The 18,990-nt window shown below is 42.8% G+C and overlaps 1 protein-coding gene across 19 annotated transcripts in view; it reads right to left on the reverse strand.

Annotated features, from left to right (window-relative positions):
- The window catches only part of EIF2AK4 (eukaryotic translation initiation factor 2 alpha kinase 4), a 118,116-nt gene that overhangs the window by 67,968 nt on the left and 31,158 nt on the right, over positions 1–18,990 (reverse strand). For 10 of the 19 annotated variants that reach the window (XR_014813080.1, XR_014813089.1, XR_014813088.1 and 7 more), the window contains exon 7: positions 12,028–12,143. The exons of 4 other annotated variants lie outside the window; for them this stretch is intronic. Coding sequence is in view for 10 of the 15 variants with exons in the window: in XM_021097886.2 (XP_020953545.1) it covers positions 12,028–12,143 (116 nt within the window). In the remaining 5 variants the exon portion in view is untranslated. Of the gene's footprint in view, positions 1–12,027; positions 12,144–14,594; positions 14,726–18,990 lie in introns of all 19 variants that reach the window. 5 more of the 19 variants (XR_014813104.1, XM_084973018.1, XM_084972979.1 and 2 more) reach the window with 1 other exon arrangement.

The following is an 18,990-nucleotide window of genomic DNA, read 5'->3' on the forward strand; positions in this document are numbered from 1 at the left end:
TTGTTCCACAGTAGATGCCATGTACTAACTATGAAAAATGTGATTTTATGTAACACATGCTCTTTTGTAACCACTGCTTAGTATTTAAGCCCTATGATATTAAATTTTGCAAAGGGACAAGAATTAGCAATGAGATCTTAGTATCAGGCCAGTGTTTTCTTCTACTAGCCATTACTAACAATGCTACTTTCATAACCAGTCCACCTCTGATGACCATGCCTACTGGTGCAGTAGTGTATCCCATGTGGCTACTACTAACTAATGGGACAGAAGGAGCTTAGAAGCAGGTCCAGCAAGACAGCGCCATCATGTAGAGTACGGTGCACAGTGAAAACAGGTTTTGGGAACTTGGAGGTTTGAATACACCAATGATTTTTTTAAACACAAAATATGAATATGCTCAGTAAACACAAACTGACCAATGGCTTTGTGGGAAGGAACCAGAAATGACAGTTCAAATTTGAAGCAAAAGAAAAACATTTATTTAGTGATAGGCATAGGATTTCTACCTGTACCTGGGAAAGCTAAATTTCTGTAATACCAAAATTTTTCAAAAATCTACAAAAATAAAAATTTTTATTAAAGACTATAATAGAAAATCACCAAAAAGTTAGAAATGGAGAAAAATATCACCCACTGTAAATCAACTATACTTTAATTTTAAAAAATTTAAAATTAAATCAACTGTATTTTAATAAAAAACTCAAAGAAAATCCCATACCATCACCATTTTGTTTTATTTGTCTTCTAGTTCCCTCTACCCTTTTTTCCTATTTGCCAAATCACAGAGTATATCACAGGGTTTCTCACCCTTGACACTACTGACATTTGGTCCTTTGATAATCCTTTGTTGAAGAGGGTTGTCTGTGCACTGTAAGATGTTTAGCACAATCTTTGGCCTCTATCCACAAAATGAGTCTTACCCAATCTAGTCTTACTCATCAAATACATCTCCAGATGTCACCTAATGTCCCCTAGGGGACAAAATTGCCCCAATTGAGAACTGACTGATTTTCAGTTCAATCAGTATTCTTTGATATACAGTATTCTTCATCTCTTAGTGTACAAATAATAGTTCTCCATGGTGCTACATTATCTTCATAATGAAAGATGAAGTCACCTGTATATATAAGACAAAGTGATCTTAGCAAAAATACTTTAGGGAAATGTGGCTGACTAGCTCATCTAGAGAAGCAGTTTTACTTCACAGAAATGCTGACAATTTAAGAGATTTTAATCAAGCTGATTTGTTATGCTATTCATAAATAACTCCAGACACTCTTAGCTAAGGGGGAAAAAATCCTGATGTTTGAAAATTTATCAACCAAAGGAAGCAACCTGTGGAATATGGGTACGTGCAGTACACACTGGAGACACATGATATACAATGGTTATGGCACTGACATAAAGCCTAATTGAATTTGTGAATTATATGGTGTAATGTCTTGGAATATTTATCTCCCTAACTGGGACTAAGAGGATATTTCATATTTGCTGGTGGGGATTTTATTTTGTATTACAATTTATCACTGCCACCCTCCTCTCGGTGCTTTTGTGTGATGGAGACAAAAGAACACACTGCAGTGAGGCTGAAGGAAAACATGTTTAAAGGAGCTCAGAGACTGATGCTCTACTATATGCTAACAGAAATCATTTACACAGAAGCCTCTATAGTGCTTTAATATATATGGGGAAGGTCTTGATTTCCTCTATTTCTAACAGCATTAAATTGAAAAGCAAATATTAATGAGCTGATCTTTTACAAAAGCATTTCTTAGAAAATTAGGACATATTTTAAAAACTAGACCTGCTGTGAGAAAACAAATAATTTACTTGGTGGTTTTATTTTTTTTAAAAAAAAGTTCAGACTGCAAATGTGTCTCCTAATGAGGGTATTAACAAAGGTGAATCTGCCTAATGAGCACCAATGAGACTAGGAGACCAAGGTAAGGTATTAAGCTGTTGAATTAATTTGCCTTCCTGATGTCCCTAGGTTATTAAAAGTTATTGCGTTTTATGCTGCCAATTCACGAGTTAGAAATGCCTTAGAGGAGTTCCCATCGTGGCTCAGAGGAAACAAATCCAACTAGTAACCATGAGGTTGCAGCTTCGATCCCTGGCCTCATTCAGTGGGTTAAGGATCGGGGTTGCCCTGAGCTGTGGTATAGGTTGCAGATGCGGCTCAGATCTGGCACTGTTGTGGCTATGGCATAGGCTGGCAGCTGCAGCTCTGATTGGATCCCTAGCCTGGGAACCTCCACAGTCCTAAAAAGCAAAAAAAGAAAAAAAAAAGAAATGCCTCAGAGTCAAGGACAGTCTCAGGACTAAAAGCAATCATTTCTTTTTTTTTTTTTTTTTTTTTTTTATATTAAATTTTATTTTATTTTCCCACTGTACAGCAAGGGGGTCAGGTTATCCTTACATGTATACATTACAATTACAGTTTTTCCCCCCACCATTTCTTCTGTTGCAACATGAGTATCTAGACATAGTTCTCAATGCTATTCAGCGGGATCTCCTTGTAAATCTATTCTACGTTGTGACTGATAAGCCCAAGCTCCCGATCCCTCCCACTCCCTCCCCCTCCCATCAGGCAACCACAAGTCTCTTCTCCAAGTCCATGATTGATTTTCTTTTCTGAGGAGATGTTCATTTGTGCTGGATATTAGATTCCAGTTATAAGTGATGTCATATGGTATTTGTCTTTGTCTTTCTGGCTCATTTCACTCAGTATGAGATTCTCTAGTTCCATCCATGTTGCTGCAAATGGCATGATGTCATCCTTTTTAATGGCTGAGTAGTATTCCATCGTGTATATATACCACATCTTCCGAATCCAATCCTCTGTCGATGGACATTTGGATTGTTTCCATGTCCTGGCTATTGTGAATAGTGCTGCAATGAACATGCGGGTGCATGTGTCTCTTTTAAGTAGAGCTTTGTCCGGATAGATGCCCAAGAGTGGGATTGCAGGGTCATATGGAAGTTCTATGTATAGATTTCTAAGGTATCTCCAAACTGTTCTCCATAGTGGCTGTACCAGTTTACATTCCCACCAACAGTGCAGGAGGGTTCCCTTTTCTCCACAGCCCCTCCAGCACTTGTTATTTGTGGATTTATTAATGATGGCCATTCTGACTGGTGTGAGGTGGTATCTCATGGTAGTTTTGATTTGCATTTCTCTTATAATCAGCGATGTTGAGCATTTTTTCATGTGTTTGTTGGCCATCTGTATATCTTCTTTGGAGAAATGTCTATTCAGGTCTTTTGCCCATTTTTCCATTGATTGATTGGTTTTTTTGCTGTTGAGTTGTATAAGTTGCTTGTATATTCTAGAGATTAAGCCCTTGTCAGTTGCATCATTTGAAACTATTTTCTCCCATTCTGTAAGTTGTCTTTTTGTTTTCTTTTGGGTTTCCTTTGCTGTGCAAAAGCTTTTCAGTTTGATGAGGTCCCATGGGTTTATTTTTGCTCTAGTTTCTATTGCTTTGGGAGACTGACCTGAGAAAATATTCATGATGTTGATGTCAGAGAGTGTTTTGCCTATGTTTTCTTCTAGGAGTTTGATGGTGTCCTGTCGTATATTTAAGTCTTTCAGCCATTTGGAGTTTATTTTTGTGCATGGTGTGAGGGTGTGTTCTAGTTTCATTGCTTTGCATACAGCTGTCCAGGTTTCCCAGCAATGCTTGCTGAATAGACTTTCCTTTTCCCATTTGATGTTCTTGCCTCCCTTGTCAAAGATTAATTGACCATAGGTGTCAGGGTTAATTTCCAGATTCTCTATTCTGTTCCATTGGTCTGTCTGTCTGTTTTGATACCAGTACCACACTGTTTTGATGACTGTGGCTTTGTAGTATTTCTTGAAGTCTGGGAGAGTTATGCCTCCTGCTTGGTTTTTGTTTCTCAGGATTGCTTTGGCGATTCTGGGTCTTTTGTTGTTCCATATAAATGTTTGGATTGTTTGTTCTAGTTCTGTGAAAAATGTCATGGGTAATTTGATAGGGATTGCATTGAATCTGTAGATTGCTTTGGGTAGGATGGCCATTTTCACAATATTGATTTTTCCAATCCAGGAACATGGAATATCTTTCCATTTTTTTACATCTTCTTTGATTTCTTTGATTAAGGTTTTATAGTTCTCGGCATATAGGTCCTTTACCTCTTTGGTTAGGTGTATTCCGAGGTATTTGATTTTGTGAGGTACAATTTTAAAAGGTATCGTATTTTTGTATTCCTTTTCTAATGCTTCATTGCTGGTATACAGAAATGCAACTGACTTCTGAATGTTAATCTTATATCCTGCCACTTTGCTGAATTTATTAATCAGTTCAAGGAGTTTTGGGGTTGAGTCCTTAGGGTTTTCTAGGTATAGAATCATGTCATCTGCATACAGTGACAGTTTGATCTCTTCTCTTCCTATATGGATGCCTTTGATTTCTTTTGTTTGTCTAATTGCTGTGGCTAAGACTTCCAAAACTATGTTGAAGAGCAGTGGTGAGAGTGGGCATCCCTGTCTTGTTCCAGATTTGAGTGAGAAGGCTTTCAGTTTTTCCCCATTGAGGATTATATTTGCTGTGGGTTTATCATAAATGGCTTTGATTATATTCAGGAATGTTCCCTCTATACCCACTTTGGCGAGGGTCTTGATCATGAATGGATGTTGAACTTTGTCAAATGCTTTTTCTGCATCTATTGAGATGATCATATGATTTTTGACTTTTTTCTTGTTAATGTGGTGTATGATGTTGATTGATTTGCGTATGTTGAACCATCCTTGTGAACCTGGGATGAACCCAACCTGGTCATGGTGTATAATTTTTTTGATATGTTGTTGGATTCGGTTGGCTAAGATTTTGTTGAGAAGTTTTGCATCTATATTCATCAATGATATTGGGCGATAGTTTTCTTTTTTGGTGGTATCTCTGCCTGGTTTTGGAATGAGGGTGATGGTGGCCTCATAGAATGTCTTTGGGAGTATTCCTTCTTCTTCAACCTTTTGAAAGAGTTTAAGGAGGATGGGCACCAATTCCTCTTTATATGTTTGATAGAATTCACCTGTGAAGCTATCTGGTCCTGGGCTTTTATTTGTAGGGAGTGATTTTATGACCTCTTCAATTTCATTTCTAGTGATTGGTCTGTTCAGTTGGTCTGTTTCTGCTTGATTCAGTTTTGGCAGGCTGTAAGATTCTAGAAAATTGTCCATTTCTTCCAGATTGTCAAACTTATTGCCATATAGTTGTTCATAGTATTCTCTTATGGTTTTTTGTATTTCTGCTGTATCCGTTGTGATTTCTCCTTTTTCATTTATAATTTTGGTGATTTGGGTTCTTTCTCTCCTCTTTTTAGTGAGTCTGGCCAGGGGTTTATCAATTTTGTTCACCTTTTCAAAGAACCAGCTCTTGGTTTTATTAATTTTCTCTATTGTTTTTTGAGTCTCTATTTTATTGATTTCTTCTTTGATCTTTACAATTTCCTTCCTTCTGCTGACTTTAGGACTTCTTTGTTCTTCTTTTTCTAATTCATTTAGGTGGAGGGTTAAGTTGTCAATTTGGGATCTTTCTTCTTTTTTGAGAAAGGCCTGGATTGCTATAAATTTCCCTCTGAGCACTGCTTTCGCAGCATCCCATAGATTTTGAGAGGTTATGTCTTCATTATCATTTGTTTCAAGATAGTTTTTAATTTCCTTCTTGATTTCCTCATTGACCCATTGGTTTTTTAGTAGCATGTTGTTTAGTCTCCATGGAGTAGGTTTTTTCTCTTTCCTTTTCCCATGGTTGATTTCTAATTTCATGGCATTGTGGTCAGAGAAGATACTTGAGATAATTTCTATGCTCCTAAATTTATTGAGATTCGCTTTATGTCCCAATATGTGGTCGATTCTTGAGAATGTTCCATGAGCATTTGAGAAGAATGTGTATTCTGATTTTTTTGGATGTAGTGTCCTGAAGATATCAATTAAGTCTAACTTTTCTATTGTTTCCTTTAGGATCTCTGTTGCTTTATTGGTTTTCTGTCTAGAGGATCTGTCCATTGATGTGAGGGGGGTATTTAGGTCTCCTACTATGATTGTATTCTCATCAATATCTCCCTTTATGTCTGTTAATATTTGTTGTATGTATCTGGGTGCTCCTATGTTTGGGGCATATATGTTGATGATAGTAACATCCTCTCCTTGGATGGATCCCTTAATCATTAAATAGTGTCCTTCTTTGTCTTTCTTTATGTCTTTTGTTTTAAAGTCTATTTTGTCTGATATGAGCGTTGCAACTCCTGCTTTTCTGTCATGTCTATTGGCATGAAATACTTTTCCCCAGCCTTTCACTTTCAATCTATATGTATCTTTTGTCCTAAGGTGAGTTTCTTGTAGGCAGCATATTGAAGGTTTTTGCCGTTTTATCCACTCAGCCATTCTGTGTCTTTTGATTGGGGCATTCAGTCCATTGACATTTAAGGTGATAATTGATAGATGATTATTTATTGCCATTTGATCCTCGTGTTCCAGTTGATTCTATGGTTCTCCATTCTTCTTTTTTTTTTTTTTTTTTTGGTTGGATGGTCTCCTGTTATTATCTGCTTGAGTGTATTTTTTTTTTTCATTTTTTGCAAATGCAATATTTGGTTTTGGCTTGTGGTTGCCCTGTTTTTTAAGTATGCTAACCCCTTCCCATAATTGTGTGTTTTAGCCTGATGGTCCTGTAAGTTCAAACACTTCATTATTATATTAAAATTAAGAAGAGAGACATACATACAAACAAAAAGGATTATTTACCTCCTAACATCCCTTGCCCACATTTTATGGTTTTGATGACTCTTTTATTTTTTTCTTTTTAATTTTATTTTGTTTGAAGCATGTTCATGATTAAATCTGTATGCTGGCTTATTTGAGTGACTGCTCTCTGATTGTATCTTCCTCAGTCCTAGTTCTTCCTCTTCTTCTTCTTCTTCTTTTTTTTTTTTTTTTTTCTTTTCTTTTTTCTTCCCTTTCCTTCCTTTCTTTTTGGTTTAGAGAAGCCCTTTCAATATTTCCTTTAACCTGGGTTTTGTGTTGCTGTATTCTTTAAGTTTTTGTTTGTTGGGAAAAATTTTTATTTCCCCTTCTATTTTAAATGATATTCTTGCTGGATAAAGTATTCTAGGTTGCATATTTTTTCCTTTGAGCACTTTAAATATCTCTTGCCATTCCCTCCTGGCCTGTAGTGTTTCTGTAGAGAAATCAGCTGATATTCTTATGGGGGTTCCCTTGTAGGTAACATTCTGTTTTTCTCTTGCTGCCTTTAGGATCCTCTCTTTATCACTAACTTTTGCCATTTTTATTATGATGTGTCTTGGTGTGGGTCTGTTTGGGTTCAGTTTGTTTGGGGCCCTCTGTGCTTCTTGTATCTTGAATCCAGTATCCTTTAGATTTGGGAAGTTTCCAGCGATAATTTCTTCAAATATATTTTCCATTCCTTTATCTTTTTCTACTCCTTCTGGAATTCCTATTATGCGTAGATTGGCCCGTTTTATATTATCCCATAGGTCTCTTATATTGCTTTCCAGTTTTTTGATTCGGTTTTCTGTCTGTTGACCAGATTGAGTGATTTCCATTATTCTATCTTCCATATCACTGATTCGTTCTTCTGCATTATTCATTCTGGTTTTTACTGCCCCTAGTTCAGTTTGCATCTCTGCAAATGAATGTTCTAGTTTTTCTTGGCTCCTCCTTATATTTTCTAGCTCCTTTCTGAGGGTATCTGCATTGCTGTTCATATCTTCTCTTAATTCCTTCAGTATTTTCACTATTTCTCTTTTGAACTCCAGGTCTGTCAGACTGCAGAGATCAGTTTCATTGTTGACTGTTTTAGGTGAGTTCTCCTGTTGGTTTGACTGGGGGTGGTTTCTCAGCTTCTTCATCTTGCTTGTTGTCTTCTTTCTCCTGAGGGAGTTGTACTCTCTGTTATCGGGTAGTGTTTGCCTTGTCACTGCCCTGGAATATTTCCTGAGGGCTGTCGTTGTTGGTCAATCTTTTTTTGAGGCAGTGTGGCTTTTCTGGAGTGTTGATGGGACTAACAGTGTTTCTTTGAAGCAAAGGAGGACTTCCTGAGGGCAGACAGGACTGGGAGGTCCACCCCACGATGGTAGCAGATTTCACTTGGTTCTCAGCACCCCCTGGGGTCTTGGGCGGGTAGCAGGGCCCTTGGAGACTCAAGAGGTTCCTCCCCAGGGCAGCCCGACTCAGAAAGACCGTCTGAGATCTTTTCCCGATTCCGCCAGGCTTGTTGCAGCTTTTCTGGGCTGCAGGGGGTCCTGCCTGGAGCTGGCAGTCCTATGCAGCTGGTCCACTAGGTCTCAGCACCCCTTGGGGTCTTGGGCGGGTAGCAGGGCCTTTGGAGACTCAAGAGGCTCCTCCCCAGAACAGCCCGACTCAGAAAGACCGTCTGAGATCTTTTCCCAAGTCGGCCAGGCTTGTTGCAGCTTTTCTGGGCTGCAGGGGGTCCTGCCTGGAGCTGGCAGTCCTATGCAGCTGGTCCACTAGGTCTCAGCACCCCCTGGGGTCTTGGGCGGGTAGCAGGGCCCTTGGAGACTCAAGAGGCTCCTCCCCAGGACAGCCCGACTCAGAAAGACCGTCTGGGATCTTTTCCCAAGTCGGCCAGGCTTGTTGCAGCTTTTCTGGGCTGCAGGGGGTCCTGCCTGGAGCTGGCAGTCCTATGCAGCTGGTCCACTAGGTCTCAGCACCCCCTGGGGTCTTGGGCGGGTAGCAGGGCCCTTGGAGGCTCAAGAGGCTCCTCCCCAGGACAGCCCAACTCAGAAAGACCGTCTGGGATCTTTTCCCGATTCGGCCAGGCTTGTTGCAGCTTTTCTGGGCTGCAGGGGGTCCTGCCTGGAGCTGGCAGTCCTATGCAGCTGGTCCACTAGGTCTCAGCACCCCCTGGGGTCTTGGGCGGGTAGCAGGGCCCTTGGAGGCTCAAGAGGCTCCTCCCCAGGACAGCCCGACTCAGAAAGACCGTCTGAGATCTTTTCCCGATTCGGCCAGGCTTGTTGCAGCTTTTCTGGGCTGCAGGGGGTCCTGCCTGGAGCTGGCAGTCCTATGCAGCTGGTCCACTAGGTCTCAGCACCCCCTGGGGTCTTGGGCGGGTAGCAGGGCCTTTGGAGGCTCAAGAGGCTCCTCCCCAGGACAGCCCGACTCAGAAAGACCGTCTGAGATCTTTTCCCGATTCGGCCAGGCTTGTTGCAGCTTTTCTGGGCTGCAGGGGGTCCTGCCTGGAGCTGGCAGTCCTATGCAGCTGGTCCACTAGGTCTCAGCACCCCCTGGGGTCTTGGGCGGGTAGCAGGGCCCTTGGAGGCTCAAGAGGCTCCTCCCCAGGACAGCCCGACTCAGAAAGACCGTCTGAGATCTTTTCCCGATTCGGCCAGGCTTGTTGCAGCTTTTCTGGGCTGCAGGGGGTCCTGCCTGGAGCTGGCAGTCCTATGCAGCTGGTCCACTAGGTCTCAGCACCCCTTGGGGTCTTGGGCGGGTAGCAGGGCCCTTGGAGACTCAAGAGGCTCCTCCCCAGGACAGCCCGACTCCGAAAGACCGTCTGAGATCTTTTCCCGATTCGGCCAGGCTTGTTGCAGCTTTTCTGGGCTGCAGGGGGTCCTGCCTGGAGCTGGCAGTCCTATGCAGCTGGTCCACTAGGTCTTAGCACCCCCTAGGGTCTTGGGCGTGTAGCAAGGCCCTTGGAGACTCAAGAGGCTCCTCCCCGGGGGAGCCCGTCTCAGAAAAACCGTCAGAGAATTAGGTCGATCTATTCACGGCCTGGCTAGGCTTGTTCTAGCTTTTCTGGGCTGCAGGCCTTTTTTAGGGGGCTGGTGGTGTTTGGTGCTGCTCTGTGGAAGTGTAGCCCCTCCAAAGGGCAAGCAGGCCTGTGCAGGGAGAGCCCCTGCGGTGGTAGGCTTCAGGCAATTGTTGAGGCCAGCCCTCCTGGATGGCAGGCAGCCCCAGGTTCGGCGAGAGCGTAGGGGGTGGTGGGGGTGGGGGGAGGGAATGCACTGGGAAGCACAGCTTTCTGCTAGCTAGCGGGCCTGTAAGCTTGTTGTGGCGTGGGGGGTATTCTATGGGGACCCACCCCTTCTTCTCTCCCCTCCTCAGCACTGGCGCAGACCAGGCTCTTCTCCCAGGTTCCCTCTGAGGCGGCTTTCCACTTCCCCGCCCCTAGAGTATTGCTCCCTTCCTCTGCGACAGCTTTGTTTTCTAGTCTCCCAGGCAGTCTCTGCCCCGTCAAATGGTTTAGAGACCTCCCAAGCAGTTTCCGCTCTTCCCCGCCCCCCTAGCCCGGGGACTAATCTCTGGAGCCGAGGTCTCGGTGCCCAGCCCCCCCCCAGGCGTCCCCCGGCCCTTTCTTGGGGACTAACCTTCGGAGGCGAGGTCTCGGTGCCCAGCCCCAACCCAGGCGTCCCCGGCCCCCTCTCGGGGACCAACCTTCAGAGCTGAGGTCTCGGTGCCCAGCCCCCACCCAGGCGTCCCCCGGCCCTTTCCCGGGGACTAACCTCTGGAGCCGAGGATTCGGTGCCCAGTCCCCACCCAGGCGTCTCAATTTTTGGTGACTGTGCCCGTAGTTCAGATGGTCCGTTGGGTTCTTGATCGTTTTTCCGTACTCCAACTTACTGCTACACTCTTCTCTGCATCTGGAGATTCCTCCGGTTCGTTTGATCTTTCGCCCGGTAGGTGACTTTCCAGGGTGCGGGATCCCTTTCCCCTCCGCAGTTCCCTTTCGGGAGCGCCCGTCCCGCTCGGATTCACCTTCTCTCACTCTCCTCTTTTCTCCCGTTCTGCCCAATAATGTCACGAATTTCTTGCCGTTATTGGAGATTAGGTTCCTCTGCCAGCGATTGGTTGTTGTTCTGTGCGAGTCATTTCTTCTGTAGATGTGCTTTTTTTGTTGTGTTTGTGGGAGAGGGCGAGCGTGTCCCCCTACTCCTCCGCCATCTTGTCCTCTAAAAGCAATCATTTCTACCAAGGTTTTGAACCAGCCCAAATGGTCACTGTGTCTGAATAGTATAAGCTCTGTGCATCTGTGGAAACCTGCTACCAGCTACCTCAATCAGCCAAAGTTGTGTCCAGATCACTCTTCAGATACCTGGTTTCTTCTTCCTCCACCTGCTGCCCTCTCTCTGGCAACTCCCCTATTTATTTATATCTCCCCAAAGAGGAAGGAGAAAAGACACCAAAAGAAAGCAAACTCAGTTTAGATAATTTGGCTACTGTTCGCTCTGCTAAGAATATTCATGGGAATGGAAATTAAACTTAGTTGTCAAATTTACCATATGCAAATGATCTGTGTGACTGATAAAAATTGCTGTACATCTAGGGCAAAGGGAGTAGATACTGAAAACTTGATTTTAATGTAAACACTTCAAATGGCCATCTGCTGAATAAGATGGCTAAACTACTAAATAAAACACACAGAAAACAAAGTGGTTTTCCTGGTCAGTTACAGCATGCCAAGGAGGAAAATGCTATGCACGTGGATAACAAATTAATAAAATGAGACCTGACCATTAAAGTTCACAGGCATTAGAACTCCTTTTGTTACACATATTGTATCAGCAATAGATGCACATGATGTAAAATTCTACTGAGTCCTAATATTTCAACCATTTTGGTTTTGAAAAGTGTGGTTAATTCTAACAATGACAAATTTTAAAGTATCTTTCTGCTAACAATCTTTCCAAGAGCCTGAGTTTTTATTTCCACCTTACAGAAGGTAAAAGCTGAGTGTCATCAGTAACAGAAGCTAGAATGACTATCAGAGTAAAGAGTCTTCCTTGGACTGTGCTGGTCTAGACAACACAGTGTCTACTCTAACCTGTTCTCATGATTAACTTTCTTTTTTGGGGGGCTGCACCTGTGGAAGTTCTTGGAGCCAGGGATCCAACCTGTGCCACAGCAGTGACCCAAGCCACTGTAGTGACAATGACGAATCCTTAACCTGCTGTGCCACAAGGGAACTCTTCATGATTAACTTTTGTCATTAGAATAACTTACATGAGTTTAGCTAGTTTACTCACCAATACATTTCCCTTTGTGCACCATGAGCTGATCAGTACTACCAACAGAGAAATACAGGATTTCACAAGAGCCAGGAGAATCTTCACTACTACACATAGAATATTGACGTTCTCGCCTTAAAAATAAATTTGGACAATGATTATTTTTTCTTTAATTTAAGACTGACATAGAAAATTCTTACCCCTCCATTTTCTCCTGCTTACTAGCCCATTCTGTGTCCAACATCTGACTCTATTGGAAACTGAGCTGAAGGTTGGGAAAGTTACCCAACTCCCCCGCCTCCACCACCATTCCCCACTCAGTCTTCTCCTCCTGGACTCTGCAAATCCCATCTCCAGATCTATGTGTCTAACATGGTAGCCAGTAGCCACATGCGGCTACTTAAATTCAATTCAAACTAAATGCAATTAAAAATTCAGTTCTTTGGAGTTCCTGTTGTGGCACAGCGGAAACAAATCCAACTAGGAACCATGAAGTTTCGGGTTCGATCCCTGGCCTAGCTCAGTGGGTTAAGGAGCCGTGAGCTGTGGTGTAGGTCACAGATGCAGCTCAGATCTGGCATTGCTGTGGCTATGGTGTAGGCTGGCAGCTACAGCTCTGATTAGACCCCTAGCCTGTGAACCTCCATATGCCGCAGGTGTGGCCCTAAAAAGACAAAAAATAAAATAAACTGCAGTAGGCGCATTTAAGAACAGAGATACCGCTTTTTTTTTTTTTTTTTTGTCTTTTTGCCTTTTCTAGGGCCGTTCCTGCGGCATATGGAGATTCCTAGCTAGGGGTCTAATTGGAGCTGTAACCATCAGCCTATACCAGAGCCACAGCAACACGGGGATCTGAGCCGCGTCTGCAACCTACACCACAGCTCACAGCAACGCTGGATCCCCAACCCACTAAGCAAGGCCAGGGATCACACCCACAACCTCATGGTTCCTAGTCGGATAGGTTAACCACTGTGCCACAACAGGAACTCCCAGAGATACCTCATTTTATTGCACTTTACAGACGCTACATTGTCAGTTTGTTCGTTTTTTACAAATTGAAGGTCTGGAGCAATGTTGCATTAAGCAAGGCTATGAGTGCCATTTTTCCAACAACATTTGGTTACTTCATGTCTCTTGTCACATTTTGGTAATTCTTGCACTATTTTAAGCTTTTTCACTATTATTATATTTGTTCTGGTGATCTGTGATCGGTTACAACTATGACTCACTGAAGGCTCAGATGATGTTTAGCGTTTTTCAGCAATAAGTATTTTTAAGTTATGTACACTGTTTTTTTTTGTTTTTTTTTTTAAAGGGATGCTATTGCATACCTAAAAGACTACAGTAACAAAATTTATATGCACTGGGAAGCCAAAAATTCATGACTCGTTTTATTGTTATGCTCACTTTATTGTGGTGGTCTGTTCGTACAACATCTCTGAGGTATGCCTATATACCACAGTCCCAATAGCTGGTGGCTGCCATACTGGGCTGCATTGATTGAGAACACTTTCATCATCACAGAAGTTCTATAGCAGTGATTTTGCTCAATCTCATATTGACCCCACATGTCATGCATATGCACATCTGGAGAAAACTGCCAAATGAGAGTTTGGAGCACTACAAATTCCTGGTCTCCAGCTGGGTTCCCCACTACTGAATGTCCATTCATTCTTTCTTGTCTTTGTAGATACTCTTTGCCACTCCCCTTCATGACTTCTTCAAAACCTTCAAAGCCCAACCCTTTGCCCTCTTTTTCTCCTTTTCTGCCTTTTTTCTCCTGAGTGTGAAGCAATAGCTGGGAAGCTAGATGATAATGCAAAATGATGAATAAATAGGGAGGGAGGTTGCAGGGATGAAGCAAGGGAGAGAGCTTGCTTCAAGAATGTCAGGATTGGACAGGGGTAAGAAATGTTTTGATAAGGCACATGGACAGGTCTCTGGGAAGCAGCCTTCTCACTCCGAGCATGACCTTGACTTCCACTTTCACTGAGAATGTAAAGCAACAAGCAGTGAAACCCACACTTTCTGTGGGTCCACCCAGAAAGTTACTTGGCGTTGGCACATTTTCTGTTTTCTCCAGACTCTGAGGAAGGTCAGCTACCCTGTCCTTAGTTCCCTGGAGTCTCTTCTGGGCTCCTGGTCCATCAGTTAGTCCCTTTGTCCTGTATATTCAATCTGTCCCTCAATTTTGGCTCCTTCTCTTCAGCCTAGAAATCTCTCCTGTCAGGAAACATGTTTCTACAATATTTTCCTAGCCTCTTTTCTTCTATTTTCTATGCTGAAAACTCCATCTTGTCCTGCTTTACTCTACTGCATATTCCTGCTTGAAAAATAGTTGCAGTGCTGGCAAATGACTTAAGCTTAAGAACAAAGACCTGAAGGCATAAGTTATTCATGGTCAGCTGAATGAGGACATAATGTGTTGGTCTAGGCATGCTGGATCTGTGCAGATAGGCACTCGGTTTGCACAGCATGATATGTCCTCTAAAGAATAAGAGGAAGATGAGCCTCATGGCCCCAAGGGGTTTATGAGCCGTCTAGTTAGCAAGATATGTATTAGCAAGGAGAACTGAGGTACAAACCTAGGCACGCAGCAGTGTTCCTGCAGATAGGCACGCCAGGCACGGCTGTCTGCAGAAGCACAATGGTGATTCTCCAGATGCTATGCATAGATAGCTGACGCCAAGCTTCCTCAATGCTGATTGTTAAATGCCTAAAGGTCAGAATAAAAGCTTAACCAGCTATGGGCTATGTGACTTTTAAAATAATAATAATAATAAAAAACTGGAGTTCCCGTCGTGGCGCAGTGGTTAACGAATCCAACTAGGAACCATGAGGTCGCGGGATCGGTCCCTGCCCTTGCTCAGTGGGTTAAGGATCCGGCGTTGCCGTTGCCGTGAGCTGTGGTGTAGGTTGCAGATGCGGCTCGGATCCTGCGTTGCTGTGGCTCTGGCGAAGGCCGGTGGCTACAGCTCCGATTCAACCCCTAGCCTGGGAACCTCCATATGCCGCGGAAGTGGCCCAAGAGATAGCAACAACAACAACAACAACAAACAACAACAAAAGACAAAAAAGACAAAAATAAAATAAAATAAAATAAAAAAATAAAAAACTATATCCTGCACCTAAAACCCCCTTCTCACTTGACATGATCCTAAAGAGCACAATAAAAGCAGTGTGGTTTCTTAAGGCAGGGATCTTGGTCCCTGAGACCTTGAGTTCCCCAGTTCCCATGTTTAATTAAGATAAATGTCTCTGTGTCTTGTTTTATGTTAACTTTTTCCTTAAGTTTCACAGCACCCATTCTTCAGCCCTCACCTGCTGAACTGGTCTTGGCACTCTCTCACATCCATTCTTCTCTCCCTCAATCCCAGCCCAACTTTGTTCTTCATTTTCAAACTTATACATCTGCCGTCTCCACATCTGCACCTTTTACTTACTCTTCATGCCCCTGCAAGGTCATTAAAACCACCAGTTCCCTCCTACCCACTCTCAATCTGATTTTCCCCCTTGGTTCTGTTCTTTTGGTTGGAGGCATAGTCATCCATTTGGTCTGACTCATAAAAAACATCTAAGTCTCCCTGAGCTCCTAGATCTCCTGCATCTAATTGATTCCCAAATGTCAGCTCTCCTCTCCAACTTCCCTGCACTGTTCAGGTCATCAACAAATTTCTCCTGGACACATGAAATATTTCATTATTTTTAATTTTAAAAAAATTATTTTTTTCCATTTTTGGCTGCCCTGTGGCATATGGAACTTCCGAACCAGGGATCAGATCTGAGCCACAGTGATGACCTAAGCCACAGCTGTAGCAATGCCAGAACCTTAACCCACTGTGCTTGGCAGGGGATCAGACCCACATCCCAGGGATCCCAAAGCACCACTCATCCCCTTGCGCTAGAGTGGGAGTTCCTGAAATACCCCATTATTAACTGGGCATCCGACCTTCAATCCTAGACATTTTCCCCTCCCCTCACCCCTCCCACACTGGCAAGACCTATTATGATTTGAGCTTCTCAGACCACATGTGTATCCACATATTCTAAGCACCAGGGAATGACTAATACACGGTGGCTCTGTTTAAAGTTCTGCTTCTCAAGTTATTTGTGCAACCAGGGGCACATGCAATTCATGGAGAAAAGGATCAGATGTAGAACCATGCGCTAGACTTATAAACAATCTGGAAGCATCTCCGCATAAACTCTGCCCCCTCCAAGACTAAAATGACTAGTCCTCTTTTTGGGGGGGTTTGCTTTTTAGGGCCACAGGTGTGGCATATGGAGGTTCCCAGGCTAGGGGTCGAATTGGAGCTGCAATTGCCGGCCTATGCCACAGCCACAGCAATGCCAGATCCAAGACACATCTGTGACTTACACCACAGCTCACGGTAATGCCGTACCCTTTAACCCACTGAGCAAGGCCAGGGACTGAAACTGCATCCTCATGGATATGAGTAGGGTTCGTTACTGCTAAGCCACAATAGGAATTCCAGTCTTAGTACCTCTAAGTTCTTTAGTTTGCAGTGTGTAAATGCTTGTTTTTGTTTGTTTGTTTCTTTTTTTGGCCAACCCAAGGCATATGGAGTTCCCAGGCCAGGGATCAGATCTGAGCCACAGTTGTGACCTACACCAGATTGCTAACCCACTGTGCTGGGGTGGGGATCAAACCTGAATCCCAGCATTGCAAAGATGCTGCCAATCCTGTTGTGCCACAGTGGGGACTCCTGTAAATGCTTGGTTTTAAGGTGTTTTAGAACATTAATCACCCCAGCATGACTGTTAGGTACAAGTGCAATGAGAATGTTAAGAGTGCTAGTAAGAAAAGATGTGTCATTAGGATTGAAATAAAAATAGAGATCATTTTAAAAGTGAAAGTGTCAAGAAAATGACAAATGTGATACATGCCACATAGGATAGATTGTTTGAGAGCAGGAACAGTTTTGAAGGATAAAAAGTAAATCACCCACTGGTGAAAATGGCCATCGTTAGTAAGTCTACAAATAAATGCTGGAGAGGGTGTGGAGAAAAGGAAACCCTCCTACAGTGTCAGTGGGAGTATAAATTGGTACAACCACTATGGAAAACAGTATGGAAGTTCCTCAGAAAACTAAACACAGAATTACCATATGATCCAGCCAGACAAAGCTTTCACTGAAAAAGATACATGTACCCCTATGTTCACTGCAGCACTATTCACAATAGCCAAGGCATGGAAACAACCGAAATGTCCAACAATAGATGAACAGATTCAGAAGATGTGGTGCGTATATGAAATGGAATACTACTCAGCCATAAAAACGAACAAAATAATGCCATTTGCAGCAGCATGGAAGCAACTAGAGACTCTCATACTAAGTGAAGTAAGTCAGAAAGAGAAAGACAAATACCATATGATATTACTTATACGTGGAATCTAAAATATGGCACAAATGAACCTTTCTACAGAAATGAAAAAAACTTATGGACTTGGAGAGCAGACTTGTGGTTGCTAAGAAAGAGGGGCAGGGAGTGGGATGGACTGGGAGTTTGGGGTTAGTAGATGCAAACTATTGCATTTGGAGTGAATAGGCAATGAGATCCTGTTGTATAGCCCAGGGAACTACATCTGATCACTTGTGATGGAACATGATGGAAGATAATGTGAAAAAAAGAATATATATATGACTGGGTCACTTTGCAGTACAGCAGAAATTGACAGAACACTGTAAATCAAGAATAATAAGAATTTTTTTTTAAAAGTAAGTCATAAAGAGTTTGAAGAGAAGAAATAAAGAAGCAAAATCCAATGTCATTGATGTTTCCTGTTTATACGTCAAAATGTGTATATATAGGAGGCTGATACTATCTACTTTGGACTCATCAGAATTGGGTTTGAACAACCCTCTGGAATCTAATTCATTAAAGAGTAAAACAGAACCCAAACTCCAGCAGAAATAGCCATCCCAATACAAGCAAATGGTATTTAGAAGCAGTAACACTGGTGTCATTCACCAATGATTAATTCTAGATTACAGAATGTTCAAGGGGGTTTGCAATGTCATTAGAGGTACTGATAACCACGTTATCAGTTTTTCCAAGTAGCTGTGGTAGTACACAAGGATAAAGGGCGTATTAAACAAAACTGCCAAATAACATTAACTAGGTCTTATAAATGACAGAGAATAAGACACAGTTCAATTTTAGAAGACTAAATTAGGCATCCAGACCCTTGAGTAGTAGGCCTTTAAATTCTTTCTGCTAGAACAGTGAGTGGCTTTCTGTTCTCTTTCTCTCTCTCTCTCTTTTTTTTTTTTTTCTTTTTGTCTTTTTAGAGCCACACCCGTGGCATACGGAGGTTCCCAGGCTAGGGGTCCAATTGGAGCTACGGCTGCCAGCCTATGCCACAGCCACAGCAATGCCAGATCCGAGCCAAGATGGTGACCTACACCACAGATCATGGCAATGCCAGATCCTTGACCTGCTGAGCAAGGCCAGGGATCGAACCTGCAACCTCATGGTTCCTAGTTGAATTTGTTTCTGTTACGCCATGATGGGAACTCCTCTTTCTCTTGTTTTAAGCATTGGAAACCTTTCTTTAAATAAAGCCTTACTAAATAAATAAATAAATACTGATTTTTGACATACCCCACTTAAAAAGAAAAGCAGAATCACCCTGGTTAAAGAGGTTGCAGACCCTACAGGGCCAAAAAGACAGTTTCTCCCTTTTTGTTGTCTTTCCCGTCTCCCCTCCCTTGATTAGATGTTCACTGAGCACGTACTGTCTCTGCCAGGCACTGTTTCAAACCCTGAGGGAAACACAGGTGAGGTCCTTGCTCTGAAGAACTTTACACATTCATGAGAGGAGAAAGACATTAAAAAGGAAACAAATGACCATGAAGTTCAGCTAGCGGTATCTGCTATAGAGAAATTTAATAAAATGGGAGAGGGAGAGAGTGGGAGGGATCAGGAGTCTGGGGTTAACGGATGCAAACTATTGCT

Source organism: Sus scrofa, chromosome 1, assembly GCF_054392235.1.
Source record: "Sus scrofa isolate SSC_HxYL_T2T_F1_AM1 chromosome 1, Sscrofa_HxYL_maternal_Yorkshire_Landrace_v2.0, whole genome shotgun sequence".
Lineage (NCBI taxonomy): Eukaryota > Metazoa > Chordata > Mammalia > Artiodactyla > Suidae > Sus > Sus scrofa.